This window comes from Puntigrus tetrazona, chromosome 4 (assembly GCF_018831695.1).
Source record: "Puntigrus tetrazona isolate hp1 chromosome 4, ASM1883169v1, whole genome shotgun sequence".
Taxonomy (NCBI): domain Eukaryota; kingdom Metazoa; phylum Chordata; class Actinopteri; order Cypriniformes; family Cyprinidae; genus Puntigrus; species Puntigrus tetrazona.
The window spans coordinates 10088609-10109506 of NC_056702.1; the positions used below are offsets into that span (position 1 = coordinate 10088609).

At 38.7% G+C, this 20898-nt stretch overlaps 1 protein-coding gene across 1 annotated transcript in view; it reads right to left on the minus strand.

Annotated features, from left to right (window-relative positions):
- The window catches only part of snd1 (staphylococcal nuclease and tudor domain containing 1), a 141254-nt gene that overhangs the window by 72163 nt on the left and 48193 nt on the right, over positions 1 to 20898 (minus strand). Inside the window, exon 16 of the mRNA XM_043238015.1 lies at positions 18281 to 18390. Within this exon, the coding sequence (XP_043093950.1) occupies positions 18281 to 18390 (110 nt within the window). The remainder of the gene's footprint in view (positions 1 to 18280; positions 18391 to 20898) is intronic.

A 20898-nucleotide genomic window follows, 5' to 3' on the forward strand; every position in this document is an offset into this window, starting at 1 on the left:
AATTTCACTGTCTTTTGTTCAAAGTTCTGCTATAACCGTCAAGTAAACATGAGGTCGTTGTAAGTTGTTGTTTGAACAATAGCTACAGAAGGTTTCAAAATGCATTAAAAAGACTGAGGTCTCCAGAAAAAAAGCTGACCTGCCTTTGCTTATAGCTCTTTAGAAAGGTCTGGTTAAAAAGAAATGGTTGTTTGAAAGCAATTTGAAAAAACATTTGTGAAGCATTCATTTCTAACCCCAATGTTTTTGTTAGCACAGAGCGATGTGTAGATAAAACATGACGCACATACAGATTTTGAGACGCCTTGTTAAAACAAAATTCAGGATTTTGTTTTACAAGCAATTTTCTCTGCGAATTGTAAGGCTATGCATTAGACATTGACATCACAGACAGGAAGTGAGTTGTCATAAATCAAGCAGATTCTGTATGCTCATAAAAGGTGCGTCATGACATATCGCACAGGCTAGTAAGCTTTGACTGCGCCGTGTAGATTGTGTTCCTCTCACTCGTTCAGCAAGGCTTGTTTAAGTGTCAGCAAGTGCTTTTTTACCATGGCTAATTGAAATGCAAGAATAAGAAATAATGAACGTTAGAAAAAAAATTAGGTCATAAATTGATAGCATATTAGAGGGTAATAAAATATAATACATGTTTGCATTGCAGGGCATATTGGCTGAGTGCATACAGGCTGTCTAGGAGATTAAAGCTGATTACGTGATAATTGATCCAGCTCACACAGACACACACCCTTCACATAAAGTTGGGACATCTGGCCACAGTGAGACCCAGTACCCACTGTACGCCTAGACAAACATGCAAGCACGCACACACAAAACAAAAATGAATCTGGCTTTAGGCTGTGCAGCGCCCCAGTTAAGACCAGTCTCACACTGTTTGTATCTGCGCTTTAAAAAAAGAAAGCCAATGGGAGCAGTATTTCTGTATACGGTGTCTTTATCAGTAATTTTGGCTGTCTGTCAAAGTAGCGTAGGGCATGTTCACGCCACAGACCTCGATTCATCGGTAGTTTGTGGAATTGTGCTTAACTACTGATCTGTAAGATAACTATATAACTATATATAATTATGTTAATTCAAACAACAACAGCTGCCAAAAATTAAAAGCAAAAACAAGCTACACATGGTCATAAACCGATCTCAACAGTGAAGTGTGTCATTTCAGCACCACTAGGGGCACCAAATAAAATCATTTTAGGATTTAAGATTTTTTTTTTTCCCCAAACGCTCTTGCTTTCCATCTCTCACTGTTTGACGAAACGCTGTTGGTTGAGGAGTAAACTTGAATTGTTTCTGCACATTTATCATGGGTATGAAAAGTATTAAAACATAACACATTAGTAACTGCCTGCCTTTGTTTTTTATATATATATATTTTATCACAGAATTTTACAGCTTATAACCCTTGTTCCGGTGTCTTCACAAACAACGCCTTTGTTGCCGCAATAACTTCAAAAACTGCAATTACAGCCAGTGAGCGCCGTTTATGCAGCTGAACGTCAGAGCTATAATTGCCAGTCTGGTTTAAATGGAGCATTGTATAGGACTGAAGTGGATCCTTGAGCAAGTAGCATATAAGAGCAGAGAAAGAGAATAAAGGAAGAGGCCACATTCTGCCGATGGGTTTGAGGACCCTTCATGCTCTTCATCCCACTGATGAGAAACAGCGACCCGCATTCACCAAACCGGGTTGAAGTGTGGCTCGTGAGGAGGACATTTACAATAACATATCTGCTCAGACATAAAAAAGAATAATAGAGAGGATGTTAAGGAATGGCATGGAAGAGAAGCGGGGGGTTAAGTCAGTGAAAACGTTTTCAAATTATCAAATGTTGGTGAAACATTGCATATACGCGAACAAGCAAATGTGTGAATCAACGAAGATTGAGATTTAGACAACACAGCGGTATGAAAGAGGGATCTTACAGTGAAAGCATGTGGCAAGAGTGCCAACTAGAGCTAGGGAGAGGAAGGTTATGGCTATGACGACAAACTTGTACCTAGTGTAGGTGTAAAAATGGAGGAGGGACATTATTAAAACGAAGATGGAATATAGGCTAGTCAGGCCAGTGATGGGCCACCCTGAAATGAGGGATCAGAAGGGATGAGAAACCTGGCTTGGCTCCATTATAGTCCTGTTAATGGTGAGAACATCTACTGTTTAGGTTCATTTATGGTGCTTAAAAGGGTCATTAAGAGTTTAATTCTGTCCCCCACACATAAAAGATGCATTTTATTTATTAGGGTAATTAAAAGTGATAGACTCCTATATCGCCAAGGCAGATCAAATGGCTAACATCAGACCATCTTCTATATATAACCAAGCTTTACTTGAATAAAGATGGGAACTGTAAATAACCTCATTCCCGTTCCATTCATTTTTACTGCAGTTTTTTTTAAGACAATTATAAAGTAATTCCATTATTACCAAAAGATGATATACTTTTATTAATTTAAACATTCCCACAAAAAGACTTTTTACTACAGGAACAAACTCAACCATTAGGTTTGTACCGACTACTCTGATCATGCTAAAGTGCATAGATTCACAAAAAAAAATAGTGAAAAATGTAAATATATAGTAAAAATGGTGCCGTTTATAAAATAAGTTCTTAAACCTGATGGCAAAAGTTTTGAAAGTGAACCATAGTGATAGTATCAGCTTCATATCAACAAATTATGTATAATGTGCATTTGATTTTGATTAAGGAAAAAAGCTCTACTGTTATCAGCCCATGCTCTTCTCAACAAACTCATGACCTTGGCATTGCTAACGTCATCCTAGTTGAGTTACAGGAACACAACTGGTCACTTCTGACAAATCAATGTATATTTAAAGTCTGCTTACTGCTTAGTTTGCTTTGGTTTGTAAAAAAATATTTATACGTCCTTACATTATTTGCCAAAACAGCTCTTTTACAAAAGCTAACAGAGCGTTTGTCATTGTCTGACCTTCTCTTCGGCGGTCCCAAGAGAGCTTCTGAACAGATGTTAACTGGCTGCACTTCTGTCTGGGCCTCACTTCTGGCCAAAAATAAAAGAAGTGGCTTTATGAAGGCCACCAAAGGCCCCTAAATGAAAGACAGCACAGTTAATCACCGTTTTGTTAGGTTTTGTTCTGTTCGTACCCTCACCCATAAAGGGGGAGAAGAGGGTCCAATTACCCATGAAGTAAACACAGGAAAAGCAGAGCTGGGGTACAAAGTCACCCATCATTAATTCAGATGCCAGTGTCTACGGTTAATGGCCGGTGCACAAATTCTGTCTCACCATTTGTTAACCTCTGAGCTGGCATACTAAAACGCACTTGCACTTAAAAGAAGAAAACAAAGGCTCTCTATATATCTTCACACAGTCGCAAATCAACTAACTCTTCAGACAAATAATACTCGCTTCACATAAAGATCGGACATTAAAATCATTATGTGTGCCTGAAGACCAAAAACACAGAACAAGGGTTCTCAGTAGACAATGCAGGTAGTAAAACTGTCAACACGCACACACCAGCACAGCCCTTGGTGAGTGTTTAAAGTAGAAATCTATCTGAGGTTTATAGGCCCCTCTCCATGGCACATTTGCATATCTCTTCGGTGGCGTTTCACATGCCTCTGGTGTCGTATGGGTTTTGGGAGGGAGCTGGTGCCAGCCTGTTCCATTTTAACTTCATGCAAATGGAACTGGCTTGAGGAAGATCTGTGCCCCCTCCGTCCTCGGCATGTTTAAAACGTGACCCAGAGGGCATGCGCTTCAGATGCAGGATGCTGGGTCGAGCGCAAGCACTGCAGCAAACTCCATTTGGTGCACTTTGCATTTTTCCCCCTGATGCCTGACAAACAACTCCTGTGACTTCAAAAAAAAGAGACATTTAACAACGTGGCTGCCCAAGACAGTAGTTATCAAACCCCTTCTGATTTACTATGTTGAAGCGCTCGGCTTCTCGAAAAAAACGAAAAAGGAGTGTAAGAGAAGGTAGAACCTGAGAAAAAGCGTGTGTAAGAATGAGGGCCATTTGGAATGCTTACGTTAAGTTAATTTGCTGCTGTGAACAATTTGTAATGTCTTTAAAAACAAAACTGTCATTCCCTGAACAATTTTACCAACAGTCTGTGCATGCCAAATGTATTTTTTAAGATCTGTGATTGAGAATGCAATGGATGAAGGAATATTAACTAGGTTGGAGCATCATAACTTGCAGTTCTTCAAAAGCTATAATGTTGTTTCTCTCTTATTTATTGTTATCGTTTAGGGTGCTGTGCATAATTGCTTAAGTCTAAATGCGGTATTCAAGGTGATGGATTTAAATCCAATATATTAGGATACAGTGAGAGCATTTATACAATTCTCAGACGGTTTTATGAGCACACAGGCAGTCTCTAGTTTTTAATGGACCTACATAAATGCTTTTGAAAAATAGAGAGAAAAAAAAGAAAAGACTCTAAATGAGATTGTTTGAGAAACACAAATTAACATTCAAATCCTTTATAAAGTCTTGACAGCAAGGCTTCTAAAAAAACAAAATGCAGTTTCTGATAGACAGGACCGTAAAAACACAGAACAATGCAAAATGGAGAATGGGACCAACAGAAAAAAGTGTTTATCAGGCCAACATGCTGAGAGCAGCAAAACTCATTTTATGCTGCCGCAATTCAAAAATCAAATGTTTTTGTAAAAATTATGGATGGTATCGACCTAATAAATTATTCACAGTTAAGCCTGTATGAATTCAATACGTAAATATTAAATCTGCCATGCTGGCAACATCGCGTTACCTAAAAACCAATGTTGAAAAAAATGTTCCAAAAATCTCACTGCACAGACAGATATGACGTCTTGGTCAGCATCTGTCAGTATGAATTAGCATTTTAAAAAAAACATTTTTTCTACTTTAAGGTACGTATGTGCACTTTTTTTAGGGAGCAGATAAAGTAGTAACGTCACTCTTAAATGTAATACTATAAACCTTTTAGAGGTTAATAAATTGTAAAGATGCCACAGTGACGAGCTGTCATACCTCCTAAAAGGACAATTTCTGCTGAAAATACAGCCAGAAAAAGAACAAAGTAGCTATATAATAAGAAACCCTGCCTTTCGTTAAGAAAAAAAAAAATCATTTTCTTTTTGACAGAATATGGATTAGCTGCGTTCTGCGGGGGTTTTTAAGATACGAGAGATATTCGTATATAATGTTGATTTGATGTTATTCAAACAGTCTTAACTGTTTGAGATTTTGGTCTTTCCTCTCTTAAGTGGATAGCAGCTGTGCTTTATACCCATTAGCTAGAGAGAAAAAAGCTCCCTGGGGTGTTGCCAAGATGTCCGTCGAGTGATCTAACTTTGCTTCTGGTGATCGACAGACACTATAACGTCTGCTCAAGACGTTTATGTTAGTCTCTTAGCCCACAGCTCTCAGAACGGGCTTCCTTCGGCAAACCTGGAGGGGAAAACGGAAGACATATCTGGTGCGTCCTTGCATCAGCATTACCAGACTCTAAAAGTTCAGAGAGAAATCTCAGAAATCTCTCTGGTCAATAACAATTAGTGGGGGAAAAAAAAATCCCAGAATTTCGAAAGAAAGAAAATTGTTACCTACAGGGGGCGCCGCTTAAGATGAACATCAGTGCTAGCTTGTTTACATCACCTGTGACATGCTAATTAAAGGAAAGTGCGGCAAACTAGTAAGACACGCTGACACGAGCCACGTCTCTGAAGCGGGTCGTATTTCAAAACGCTCCGAAAAGCACATGCTCTAATCAGCAGGCACTGCCCTGAAGGAAGCGGCGCACAAATGCAGCCGAGGGCAGCCTGACATTTCCTGGCTGATGGAGGTTAGCACCTGCTAAATCAGCTCAGGTGACAGCACGGCAAGCGGCGGCGGCTCCGTTTCTAGATGCGAGCGCTGATGCCAAGAGTGCCAGATACATAGAGTAGATTAATACAGCCGTAAATCTAAGCCAGCATCCTAGAGGCTTCTGGGAAATGGAAAAGATGCGCTTGATGCATAGACCACGCCAGAAAGGGGTCATGCTTCGACCATTTTCCATTTTAAGATGGCTAGCAAAAACACAGACTTGGCTTGCCGTACACCTGTGCTAGCTCAAATCCCACGCTTCATGCCGGACATAAACATCAAGGGCTTAGCCCCCAGGCCCGTGGAGCAAGACGCTTCCAGTGCCAGGTTTCGCGTACCGCGCTGGCAGACGGCGCGAGTCTTGTGCGCAAGACGCTCGGATATCGTCAGGCATCTCGCTGGCATGCGGCAGGGGTGAATCGAGCAGAGCCCCGGCACATGGCTCACCTCCCCGATTCCGCTGGCATGAGGCACGCAAACGCATCTAGATCATGACAAACACAGCCATTAGCAGACTGTTAGAAGTGCAGAAAAGACAAAGCCACAGAGGCAAATGTACCTGTGGGTATGGACACAAAGGACTGGAAGCTAACTAAATCACTTTAAAGAGGTGGAAGAGAACAGGACGGCCAAATTCCGGCCGCTATCTGGCACAGGGTTCGCGTTTGAGAAAAGCAATAAAGAGCGACGGCGTTCTTCTGGCCATACCTAGTGAGCATCTTGCTGTCAGTGTGCACTCTGCAGTTAAGACGGCTTTCTCTGAACCTCCCTGCTCAGGCGTGAAAAAGCTCCATTTCAGAGTTCTGGCTGGCGGAGCCACAAATGCACACGCTCCTAATGCTCTCATTAGTGTAATTGAGCAAAAATGTCAGCATAGCTGCAGCTATTTCCATTTTCTTTTTTAAGTTGTGCAGAACTCATTTATAGGCGCAGGCTGGAACACAAATGATGAGAAGACTTTCAGAAGCGCGAGCATGTTTTTCTGCAAACGCATTTGTGTGAAACCCGTGTTCTTTGTTGAGCACTTTAAGAGGCAGATGCTTTTGCCATTAATTCTTGTGTTATTATTGTGCACGCTACAGCGCTAACAGACTCATCGGAACACTCGCAATAGCAGAACAGAGAACTATTTGGATTGGATTAACAACCGTTATGATCTAGACCATATGGTATCTCTTTTTTGCCAATTACCCTTGATAGCTTTGCTTTTTGCACCATCAGTCAATAGTGCTGCTGGAAGTTTATGGCTGGAAGTATCAGAAAGTAATGTGTAATGTTGGGTCAGCCATCTTGTTAATGTGACTTCGCACAGCTCTTGTTCTGCCTAAAGGGAGAGCTATGAGACCATTACGGGCTTAGATATACACTTCTACAGGACAACAGTAATTGAACAATCGTCCGTGACAAACTTACTGGCTGCTTTACATTAACAAAGCCACATTGACCCAGACACTTCACTACAAACGCACTCCAATGAACTCGGTTCTCTATATCAAAACTACTTTAAGACACGTGCCGCAAAATTTTGTATACACTACATTCATTTCATATTTGTTTTATGCACATTTTAGATGAAGTATTCAGCTGAACCATTATTGATTATATTCTACTGGAAGTTAAAAGAAAATCTAAAAGAAAACTAATTCATCTTATGCAATGTGTGCATACCTAAATAATTACAATATAATATAATATTTAACAATTTCAACAAATTCGATAAACAAATAAATGTGCGCTTGAACTGCATTTAAAAACATTTGATATCGGTGCAATTCATTATATGTAACAATATTCTACTGGATTATCATCAATTACTTTTTATGACATACTTGGACCTATAAAAAAAGTAAATAAAATAATTAAATAGTAAACTGAACATTAAACAAATAACTAACAACAGTTTACAGGATTATATATATTAATCAAGATCAATATTTTTCTATAACATTTAGATATACTACTATCAATAGAAATATCAATATCCATCCACACACACACACACACACACACACACACACAGGTCAATATATTTATATAACAGCAGAATAGAAAAGAAAAATGCAACAAAAAATGTATCAATTAAATACTGCAATCTGTTATGTCAAACAACATTATACTGGATTATTATTAATAAAAAACTTAGATCTATAACAGAAATACCAATATTGATCTATGTAAATACATTTTCTAATTTAATTTTCAGCATCAACTGTAATATGTATATTTGAAACAAATATTTAAAAATAAAGAACCTTAAAAAAAATTAAATTGAGAATTAAAAAAATAATAATAAAAAAACCCCTGTAAATTTAATTGAATTTCTAGGACATTAACAATTTGGATATTATTCTTGCCACGGGGCTCAAAATGATTTTCTGACCCTGAATAAAGTGATAAATGAATCTTTTCTTTCTGCATTATTAGGAGAAAAATCAAGCCGATTTGAAGCTCTATAGAAGGATTCTGTCCTGCTTGCCCTTCTTCTCGAGCAGTGTGGGGCGGGGGGGGAAAGCTGACGATGTGAGGAAGATTAGGCCCTCTCTTCTGGGCTGTTCGGGGTGTCCTGTCTGCCAGAAGAGGTCAGGCATTGTGCTGGAGTAAGCTACTGCAGGATTACACTCCCAGAGCTGATTCCTGAGGATAGAAAGGCCCCGGGGCCCCACAGCAGGGCCTAGAACTTCATACACACACCTGAAACACGACACACACTCGCCTTATTCTGTACACACTCTAATTAGCTAGAAAAGTTGGAATACCCATGAGCGAGCACACATGGGGAGTTAAGAGACTGCCGGAATGAAGGAGAGGAAAAGGGATGGGAGACGGGATCAAAGGAGAGGAGGAGGAGGAGGAGATGCAGAGTGAAACGAGGAGAGAATGCAATGGTGTTGATCAAACACGGGAGGGGAAGAGGAAGGTTGGCTTGAGGAAATCTGCGTGTGTGTGAGATGACAGCTGTCGAGTGTGAATGGGCCAAAGGAGAGACCAGGATGAGGCTCCCATGGCAACTAACAACCTGATTGTCATGGGAGCCATTTAATTCGGCGCTAGAAGCTTCTATAAAACTTCCACCTTTGGCTGTTCGTCACATAAACACATTTACACACGTATAAACAAGCATTAGCCCAACAGCTCTTTAGTGGATAATAGCCCCTTCACACACGACGGCATCTTTCAGAAAGGCATAATATCTCAATTCTCCTCAAAACGAGGAGGAATCGCCACAGGTTTTCACACTCAACCACTGAAGGAGGTGAATAAAACTCCTAACCACAATAACACGGCTCGATATCATTGATTAAAAGATTACGCTTGCACCGCATGAGCGCAAGCCACTGGAAAAGAGAAAGACAGTGAGACGAGAGGACGGAAACGGTGAGGGGCGTTACATCAACGCGGCTGTGCTGTTTGATTCCCTCAGCAATTACGACAATTATCACTCCGTTCTGTCGCTCCATCTGAGGCTCGAGCTAAAGACAGTCTTGAAAAAGCTGGAGAGGACAAGGACAGTAAAGCTGCTATGAGCGTGGAAAGTCATGTCATAAAGCAGCTGAGAATGGCGGGCACACAACGCGTCTGTCTGGATTACAGCACTGAATCATTTTAGCAGCCATATAAAACACAAGGCACAAACACGTATGACCAACTGCAGGGTCGCGGGTCGAGGGCGGGTGTGTGAATGAAGACCGACTAAATCTCCTTCCATCTCAAGGCCACTTCACCTCAGGAAGTTGCTCAAAGCTGGAGCTCTGAAAGGGGTCACTGCAGAAACGGCTGTCTTACAAAACCTAGTGAGCTGCCCACCTAGACAACATTTCTGAGATTCTTGGGCACGTCTGAATGTTTATAAAACGCGTTTTGAAATGCAGATCAAAGTATGAAATTACAAACTATGAAAGATTTTAAAAGCAGAACTTTGGGCATGTACTTTTTTTTTTTTGGATACAAAATTACTTTAAATCAATATTTCTACTCTTGAATTAAATGCTGTTCTATCAAATAATCCTGGGGACAAAGACATTAAGCATTAAACGTGGTTTTCAAAAATATATGCTAAAAAAATTATTACTAAATCGGCATCTCAATGATTTCTAGTGAATCATGTGACACTGAAAGCTGAAGAAGTGGCTGCTAAAACTTCAGGCTTGAAAATTGCAGATATAGTTATTATCAGATAATTGTAATTGCAATTATTTTGCTGTATTTCTGATCAAATAAAAGCTTAAGTCAATAGAAAGCTAGTCAATCAATCAATGAATCATTCAATCATTCCAAACTTTTTAACAGTAAATGTAATAAGCAATATTCACCACAGAAAATATTAAATATTACTTTTTTAATATTACTATATTACTAAGATATTTCCATGTTTTCCAAGACTGTGGGAACCTTGTATAAAATGAATGAATTGCCATATAAACAAAACAGAAAGCCCTTATTGGGTGAAATGAGCCCTGAGACAGGAAGTTTAAGGGGAAATGGTATTTAGGTCACAGTGACATTACTGGGGTAAAGAAAGACAAGCTATGAAAAACGGATCACAATGAATGGTGTACCCATGGCCTCTTTAATAAAAAAAGACAAAGGGTGTGTGTGTATGCGAGTATGTGGAGTGGGGTTCTCTTGGAAGGGCATTTCCTCTGTTTGGAAGGACACAGAGGGATTTGACTGCTGGCACCTGGAAACGCTAAAGCAGAAAAGAGGACAGCTCTACACAGTCACTGGAGTTTTACTGAACGCTGATGAATGAAAAATACTAATAGTAATCTTGAGATTCAACATTAAAATGGGAAGAACCCTATTTAAAGAGCATATATGGATGCTGGTTGAAGAGCAAATGGTAAACATAACCAAGCTGCTTTTATAGCCAATGATTTGGGTAATGTTTTTGGCAATATGTCTTCTCTAAACTCTTGCCAATAGCTAATGTGGTAAATTAATTCCAGGTGAAGGGATAATTCATCCAAAAAATAAAATTAAGTCATTATGTCATTCTATTCTCACCCTGGTGTTCTTATGCCATACACCATTAATTCTTTTTTCAAACCATTAAACAAGAAGAGAAAAAGCGTACTTGTTTAAATAACGACAAGAAACAGCAACTAGCTGGAAAGGACTTTTTAAATCAAATTTTTTGATCACTAAAAAGGAAAGAGGGGTCTCTTTGATGTTAAATGTAACAGTTTGTGGCAATAAAGACAGGAAAGTTGCAATTAATTTGCGAATGCAGTTTCATATTGGCAAAATACTATGCTCTACAACTTGCATAAGAAAATATTCTTCATATGCCAAAATGGTGTAGAAACTTTCACTTTCAATTGTTAGTAAATTTCACAATAGCCTTACACACTTACAAATAGCCTTACAAAACTCAAAAGGCAGGAAAACCTTATTAGAGATCCCGTGTTGGAGGACTACGCTACTATGCCATTCTGCATCTTCGTCCAGCGTGCGCACACACACACACATAACGGTGAGTGCTTCTTTTGCAACAAGGGCCTCTGAGAAAGCCACCAGTGTCTCATTTGCACGGCCAGCAGCCTTAGGACCTGGCTCCCTCCATGGAAGGGGTAATGACAGCATTTTAATTTGCTTCTATTTTAGCAGGGAAAAAAAATAGCTGGGAGGCTAATTGTGTGCACACTGCGTTGAGTTTAGGCTCAGTGGAGGTCTGTGTGCCCTCTGCAGGAAACATTCACCTCATCTCACACTCACATGAGCACTGCCATGAAACTACATTTCCAGATCATGGCGCTCAGAAATGCAGGTACATGGAAAGAACCATACAAGCAAGAATCCAAAACAAATAACATGGATCTGGATTTCCCCACACAGACGGCAGAAAAGCGGTGTACACCCACAGAGAATAGCATTTAATAGTTTGATACATTTGTGATCTTCCATTTAATATCTAATGAATGCATACACCTTACATACAAAATCTTGATCTTTATGCTGCAAAACTGCGTCATTATGTGAAACGAATCATTATTAACTATAAATAGCTGTATATGTGATGCCCAATACATGAAGTATTACCTTTTTCGGATTGTGATATATGAAAGATGTATTCAAAAACTGTTTCTGTATTGTCCATGGCTTGACTGTAACAAAAGTTATGGCGATCTGAAGTTGGCCAATAGCTATGATTTTCAGGAATGGAACTTTGAGAAAGAACTTTGGACAGAAAAGGACAGTTTTCTGTTTATCATGGGCATAGTCTTTGAACTTTTGATGTGAATGGTCTCATTCATCAGTCTTTTCTGCTTGCTGCAATAAATCACTTTTTCTAAACTAAACAAGTAAAATAAGTAGTAAATAATTTAATGAAAACAATTGATCCACAAAATTATAATTGACAAAAAAAAAAACACTTACATTTTACAACCTATTTTTCGAAATTCTTGGAAACGTTACATATATGAATGATTAATTATATAGTTCTGAATATAGTTGAGAAAAGAGCTTAATTTAAGTAGTCCTGCTACTACTGATGATGCTGATGACAGTAATGACCATAATAATAACAACATTATACATTATTATACTATATACACATTACTATTACTATGTTAACCTAAATGGAAAAGCAGCAAACTCATAATATTAGCTCAAATGACAAATAAAAACGCCTCAAATGACAACAAAAACCATGCTATTTAGAGTAGTCCAGATAATGAGAAAAATTAAAAAAACAAAATAATTTGTCCAGAGTAAAAGTGAGAACTGGTAAGCAAGTTGCTAAGCTTTATTGCAGTCCTCAATTCAAAAGACGACAAAATGTCATCCTCACAAGGGGGTCAGAGAGAGAGAGAGAGAGAGAGAGAGAGAGAGAGAGAGAGAGAGAGAGAGACTCTTTCACACAGCAGAGAGCCAAGAGTGAACGCATCTTTTCCTTTCAGTCTCTCTTTCTCTCCATCCAGTCACTTAGCAACAAACTTGCGACTTGAAAAACCCTGCAAGCTCCTCATACAGTGAACACTGAGCCAGTGCATGAACAGACAAACAAAAGCAAGAAAAGGAATAAGTGAGAGAGGGAGGGGGCAAAGGACAAATGACCAAAATGGGTACTTAAAAATGGCGAGTTCATTCACACCAGAGGAGAGCGGAGATCTGCCTCAAACTCTCAGACTGTGCCACTAACACGGAGTTACAGAGAGATGCGAGGGAGAAAAGCACAAAAGCATTCACAGAATAAGAGCTCATAAAAGCTTTCTCTCAAATAAAATAAGAAAAATAAGAGAAGACAGGAGGAGTTTAACGGAAAGATTGGCAAAGAGCAGAAGAAACAACTACAGATTGAAGCAGATATCAGCCTGAACTGCAGAGAGCACCCTGGGATGCACACATTCACTCTTACAAACATAAGATAAAAACCATCAATAAACTCCACTCTGTTCTGCACCCGTCCCTTGATTCAGCTTCAAATATCCTTGATATGAGTTTCAAAGAAATGAAGTATTCAGGTGCACTATAGAAAACCTTTTGTCTTAAAAGGATGCCAGTCATATGAAATACATTTATGGTATTTTTATGATCCAGTTTCGTCCGATTGGAGCTTGACGGCAGAAATCTATTTTGAGGGGATTGAAAAGAACAGTGTTCTTTGTGTTCAATGAAGTTTTTACCCAACATAAAAAAAAAGTAAAATATTATTATTATTGATTATTATGTAAAATGTTATAATTACAACTTGTTAACAAGTTAACTTAACATAAGCAGTGAAAATAATTATATACTTTATTTTTCTGTAAAATAGGGTCAAATGTGTTTATGGAGTAAAAATACTATCATATTTATAATGATACAACCGCGTTTTATTATGTTCATAATTCTCTCTTGTTATCAAATGCATGTACATTAGAGACTGATGTGCTATATCTGTGCGATATATCTCAAAATAACTACATTTGGTCATCTGCGTCAAACAAAGATAAAACTACCATCTGTATATCAGATTATTATTTTCAGGAAGTTTAATTTCCGTTTCTTCACGGTTACACATTTTAAAGCAGATAGCAGAGTTTGGTAGATCAGGTATATTGGTACATTAACTAGCATACGCATGTAGTGTTTCTGCTCTATACTTAAAACATAGCTCTTTCTGCGCATTAAATGTTCTGATGCTAAGATGAAAAAGGCTACGATCGTGTCTGTGGTTCCTCATACAGCCAGGCTACAAGGCTATATGATCTTTATGCATAAAATTAGCACAGATAGAGACAGGGAGAAACACTTCGGAAGACCGGATCATTACTCGGCTCCTGTGATGGCTCAAATACAGAAACAACTGCAGATCTTCACCATCACTAATACACACGATTTTGTGATATCAGATCAGTGAGTTCGGAGACCTTTTAATATTTGCTTTCAGTTTCGATTTTTACCTCATTTAAAATCCGGCTCAAGCCTAAAACCTCGCACGGGGCTGAAATCGCGCTCAAAAGCTGCATTTATTAATCTAAAAATAATGTGCCTTCACAAAAGACTTTGGCTGGAAAAGCAGCTGGAGAAAAGATGAGAGTCGTACAGTGGAACCAAATTGATAAGTAGAGACAAATCTCGTTCTTATGAACTCAGTTCCAGCACATTAATACTTCAAAAAAAAAAAAATCACGACAGCAGGACAGACAGAGCAAAAATCTGAAAATCCCATGACTGCCGTACTTCAAATATGTATGAACGGCCACATTCGGCTGAAACAAGAGGCCACTGGCAGAGTTTATGACATGCGCTACAGTTAGAGCATGTGTGTGGCGAGGAGAAATCTTGAATGTGAATGCTCTCCCAGAGGAGCTCAGCCGCCCAGAGTGTGTCCTGCCTGTCAAACACACCATTAATTATTCAGCGAGAGAGAGGGAGAGATTGTGGGCTACACTGATCAGCAACACAGAACAAATTAGAGAGAGCGAGAGATATAGAGATGGAAATCGAGATAATCTTAAGTGATGATGTTGGGATGTGTGGCTTATGTAATGGCAGAGCTCCATGGTGCTGCTCGCCCGTGCAAAACTTGCCAACGCCATGTGGGTTGTATGGGTGGTTGCCAGAGTGTTGCTATGCGGTTGCTTACAGGCATAAGTCAAAAGGGTCCACGTCAAAGCCTCTATAGAGTTGCACCAGCCATTTGCTAACCTTAATTCAATTAGAATGTAAAGTTTACACTAAGGGCTAGGGCTTTTTTCGTGCATTTACTTCTGATTAAATGGTGCAAAGCAAGACTCGGCTAGAAGGTTGTAAGCTCTCTGTTAGGTGTAGTTATTAGGGGTGCAAAGGTTTTCGCTAAATTTGTACTAAAAATCTTGGCATGCGTAACAAAGTAAATCATTAAAGTTTCGGACAATAATGCCATTTTGGTGCTGTTTGATGTGGCGTGACAGATCGATATATAAAATGGCAGCGCGGAGCTCGACTTTATTATAAACACGAAATAAAAATGAACGAACATCTCATGTAATTGCTCAACTTGATTAAAACAGGAAGTAAACAAAATGTCACGTAGCATTTTATTGACCTCAGGCAAGTCAGCAGTGTCACAGCTCGTTACTTTGCAAAGGGAAAAAAAAAGGTCTAGATGAGAGCATTTCACTTAATGCTAGGCTATACTCAAATTTTACTACCTGTTAGTGATGCGTTCATTATTTAATGCAAGTTTAAATACTACAAAAAAATTAAATTTATGACAGCCAATGTTTAAATGATTATAATAGAAATTGTAAAATTACTATTGCATTGTGTGCAATTTGGGCTTGCATAGACTTTTTAACTTAAGCATTATTATTATTTTTTCTTAACTATTATATTTAATGTGAAAGGGCTCCCTATAATTTAGACAAGAAGCTGAGGTCGGTTTTTCCCCCTATAAGAAAACTAATTATAATTGAACATTTAAAGAAAGAGCCGTTTAATAACGAAACCATATTTGAATCCTATTTTTCCTCCTCCTATAGTGAAACCATGCCGAACAGTGATGACAAAACCGAGTTACATACAGAACAGTCATGTTTGTGTACCGTTACACCCCTAATATAAGTCTTTGTGTGTGTCAACAGTAATTAAATATAATATAACCATAATAATAAACAAAAACAATACTCGCCAACTGTTCATTTACTGCATAAATGTGTCAGGTTTTAACTAGTGCACAGCTGGTGCAATCATGTAATATGACTTGGGGGTCTTATGAGTATGGGAAAACTAAGTTTGAACAAGTGAATCACACAGAGATGCATATAACACCACAACCAGACATAAATCACTCAAGTGGTAAAGATAGTAAGCCAACTCACAGGCCGTGTGTATGAGCGAGACTAAATACGCCGAGACACACTCAGACCGAGACGCTACGGGGGTGTATGTGTGTAAGACGTAGCGGTTTTGAACAAAAAGGTCATTTGTTGAGTTTGGACGATCTGTGAGAGGCAGCTGGGGTGGCACGCATGAGGATGAGTCATGACTGTGTCCGAGCAGCTCTCTCTCTCCAAGCTGCCACGCTTGAGTTTCTGCATGTGCTGCCATCAACAGTCCTCTTTCCCATCACTTTACTGCATGAATGCACACAAAACACACACACACACACACACACAACCGCCTCTGCCCTACTCCACTAAAGCAAGAGATGGACAGGAAGAGAAGGAAATAAACTAAATCTATTATCTCTCACCACGTTCAACAAAACAGAAAGTGTATCTATACATAAATACAGTATACGAGTGTGTGTACTCGAGTACACACACACACACACACACACACACACACACACACACTCACAAACTGTTCTAAGCCTCTGATCGGCCATTGAAGTTTTCGCATTTCAATCATGACTTGTGAGGTCATGTTGGGATCTCAGGTCAGACTGCACGGTGATCTTCTTGAGTTTTCCGACTTTAAGAGATTGAAACTGACAAATTTGATATAGTTGAATTAATATAGAAATTAAATCAAAGCACAAACACTCGCAGATGTTTTCGCTCTTTCTGTAGCAGCTTGCTATGTGTGCTTTATGAAATCCAAAGCCTACAGTCTTAATTCCACTTGGTGGAAACCTCAAAAGCAGGAGGTGTGTGTGGAAGAAACATGCAGGCTCTCATGCCAGTTTAATTATGTGCTTCAGATCATGAGAGATTAGAGCCAGATTGGGAGAGGAACAACTTTTAGGATGCAGCTTAAAGTGGGCAGTACAAACACAACGGCATTCCACTGCACACACAGATGCATGTATGGAGAGCGGGATACAAAAAAAAATGCTTATGTTTAATGCGCTTCTTTACACAAAGCCTGAAACATTACGCAAACTACTGTTTTGTTATTTGGATACAAGGTTGATTTTTAATCACTTGGCGTCAAAATGTTTCATTGAAGTATCAACATTTTTTACTCCCAAAAAAATTATAATTTGGCAGTCACATTTTGATGAGAACATCTGTTTTATGAATCCATCACACTTTTTGTGATGTTTTCTGCAACATTTGGCCAACAAATGTAAAATATTTAAGATAATGCCCAAAATTGTTGTACATCTTTCTCTCTTAACATTATAAAATCAATATTACACATTATTTAAAACGTTTAAAAAAAAAAAAAAATGCGTAAAACCAAAAAATGTGTAATAGCCATATAACCTACGAACAACTAAAAAAACCTTTCTAGCTTAGTGAACGTTTGCAGGTCCAACATCTACTGTCCATGAAGATGGACTGGCACTCTGACAAACAAATGAGACTTCCACACTTTCTGAGTGGATGGATCACAGCCTACTCTTTTCCTCAAGAATATCCCATAACAGGCAAGACTTTGTTTTACTGTGGGCGATGGAGGTCATTAGGACTCCATCTTTTGTTTTTTTCTTCCCTACTTCGTGACGCTTTTGTAATTCTCAGCAGTGGGTTCCTGTGTCCAGTCGTTCTGCAAAGTGCAGGTTAAAGTTAGGCTTTAAAAAAAAAAAAAAAAAAAAAGCTCTTCTCATTAAAGCCTGACTTCACCGCCAGCCTCTTTCACACAACATTAATGGAAACGGCACCCGTACAGAGTCGAGCACCCTGAGGAAAAGGTAAGAATAGTGTGCGATCGTGTGATTTCCTCATAAAATGTCTGATCCATCACATCTGTGGTTCCTCAATTTGGACCTGTAATTTCTGTGACCATTATTCACAGAGGACCTGAAACATCCAGATAGCCATTCTCTGAATATAAGACAGAAAAAGGCAAGTGCGTTTGAGTATCTCAAGACAGCAGTAAAGAAGACAGACCACAAAAGAAAACGGGCAGATAGTTGTCACAAAATGACCGGCGAGACCAAACATCACAGGCACTGTCATGTCAACTACAGAAATGGAAAGTCTAGAAACGGCTTGTGAAGACTAAAGTGACAGAAACAGGCTCTAAATGACAGGAGCAGATATGAAGGGGCCTTACCTCTCTCTGAAGAACCAGCTCTTTGGTGAAGATTGTGGCTTCCTCGCTGTACGGCTCTGCCACCTGCATCCCACCTGGCATGTTTCGAGACCCTCTGGGACACTCGATTCCTGCACACACAAACATAGTGGACACGTCTGTCACATCTATTTTGGTGAGCTCTTTAAATACTCAGGTTTTTGTTTGGTTTGATTATTCAACTTACTTGTGCAACGTTCAAAAAACGCTTGCATAATGCGGTAAACTGTTCCAATTACACAATGTAATATATACTGATGGTACATGTGACAGACTACTGTTATAATCAGACATCTATAAAGTCTATAAATATTACATTTTTTATTATTTCAGAAAATTAAACCGCTCCATTGACTGGAGAGTGAATAAACGTTTGCTAAACGCATGACGCAAAAGTCAGCAAGAACTCCAAGCACAGAAGGACAGACCTTGGCTTTTCTTAGCTTTACACGTCAATATAATTGATAATGTAATTCTACACTGAATTAACTACAGCAAAAAAAAATAAAATTCACTCACAAATGTGTATATTAAGATTTGGTACAAAAGGTCATTGCTCTTGTTATGATAATAAGATTTCCCCTTCATACACCCTCACCCCAAAAAAAAAAAGAAATAAACAATTAGTGGCCAATCGGCATTATCCAGCTCTGAGAAGAGAAAGAAAAAAGAAAAAGACTGAAACAACTCAATTATCTGGTAATTGTCAGTAAATAGTCCCAAAATTAGCATTTATATTGCTCTGGGCATCCGATCTGCTCAAAGGCAGAACACGAGTTCTGACAATAACAGGAGTGTTTTCGGGAGACGGACGTTTGTAAAGCGGTTGAAGAGCACATGAGAGCGACACTGCATGAGAAACAAGACTGAAAAACTATTAGGAACGAATGAAGGTCTTGGAAGAACAGACCCATCATAAAAATTGCACCTGGACCTCAAACAAATAATATCTTTATCCGCTTTCAGTAATATCAGCCTGTCAAGCCTTGACCTCTTTGTTAAAGTAATCAGTTTATTTAGAGATCTGGGCATAAATATTACCTACCGAGAGTGACTGCTATAGCCTCTCATCAAAACAGCATTCAGAAAATAAGAGCAGCCGATAAACTCGCAGCCTTAGGAGAAATATTTGAAACCCTATTTGTAAAAAGATCCAAGGTTATGATAAAAAAAAAAGTCTCTGCGCGTGTAAGTGATTTTCTCTTGAACAGACGTAATGACTTCTAACAGTCAGCGTCTCTTTCCGTCCCCCGGAAAAATGGCATTTCACCACGGGGCACAGGGCTTCAATACGCATACCGAACAAAACATAGCACTTCAACCTGTTCAGCCCTGACTTCCTCAATTAGAACGGAACTATCCAACAGTTGTTAGCCTTGCTGATTCAGAGATGTCACCAGGTGAGCACAGACGTACATTAAGAAAATGTTTTAGAAGGATTGTTTGGCACGTGCTAGGCGATGAAATTATTTACTCAGACCAAAGAACTACATTGACAAGATGGGGGGGGTGTAATGCAATTTGTGGCTGTCCGTGAAGCTGTTTCAGGAACAGTCTGTGCCAGATTGATCGTGATCCTTTCCGATGTGGGAAATCTGATCCTAGACTAAGCAAGAACATGGTTAACAGAACAGAGAAAAGTAAATAAAGGTCATGTTCAACAGACTCCTGTATCTAATACAATACAGTAATACAGAGGGGAGGAAAAACATTAAAATTGCAAGTAAAAAAAATAATATATATATATATATATATATATATATATATATATATATATATATATATATATATATATATATATATATATATATATATATATATAAAATAAACAAGGAATGTCTAGGAATTTAGATGCTCAGACAATAGAAACACTCTCATAGTATCTTGTAAAGGACATTTTTATATCTCCAGTGCAGTGTTAGGAGATCAAGTGTGTGTGTTTCTGCTGAGATATTTAAATTAGCAGAAGATCAGAAAGCACCTTGGTATTCCTCAGCCAAAATTACAGCTGCGGAAATATTTAGCGACTTCTGTGAGGAGACTGCAGACTCAGACTACACTTGCTTGCTCGCTCTCTCCCTTCTGGTGCCCAATGTCACAGCTTTTCACAGGAAACGTAGAAAAGGATGGGAAAGGAACCGAGAGCTTTTGCAACCAAGCTGCTAGGGGTTGTCAAACATGATGCTTCTGTGGTACCAGACTAATAAAGCAACAATACAAGTTTTTCCATAGCACTAGAAGAACAGAACATATAGATGTAGAACGTCATGTCATAAGTGTGGAAACCAGCATCCTAAAGTTTGGGGAATGTAATTGAGACGGTCTCTTAAGCTCACAAGTCTGCATTCATTCGGTCAAAACACAGTAAACTGTAACAGTAAAATATTATTCCAACTTAGTTACTTTTCAAATGTAATATTTCAAAAGCAATTCATTCATATTAAGGCAAAGCTACATTTTCAACAGCCATTATTACTTCAATCTTCAGTGTCACAATAATTCAGACATTCTGATATGCTGATCAAGAAACATTTATTTTTATTATTAATGTCGAAAAGTGTTTTGCTGCTTAATATATTTGTAGAAACTGACAAATATAT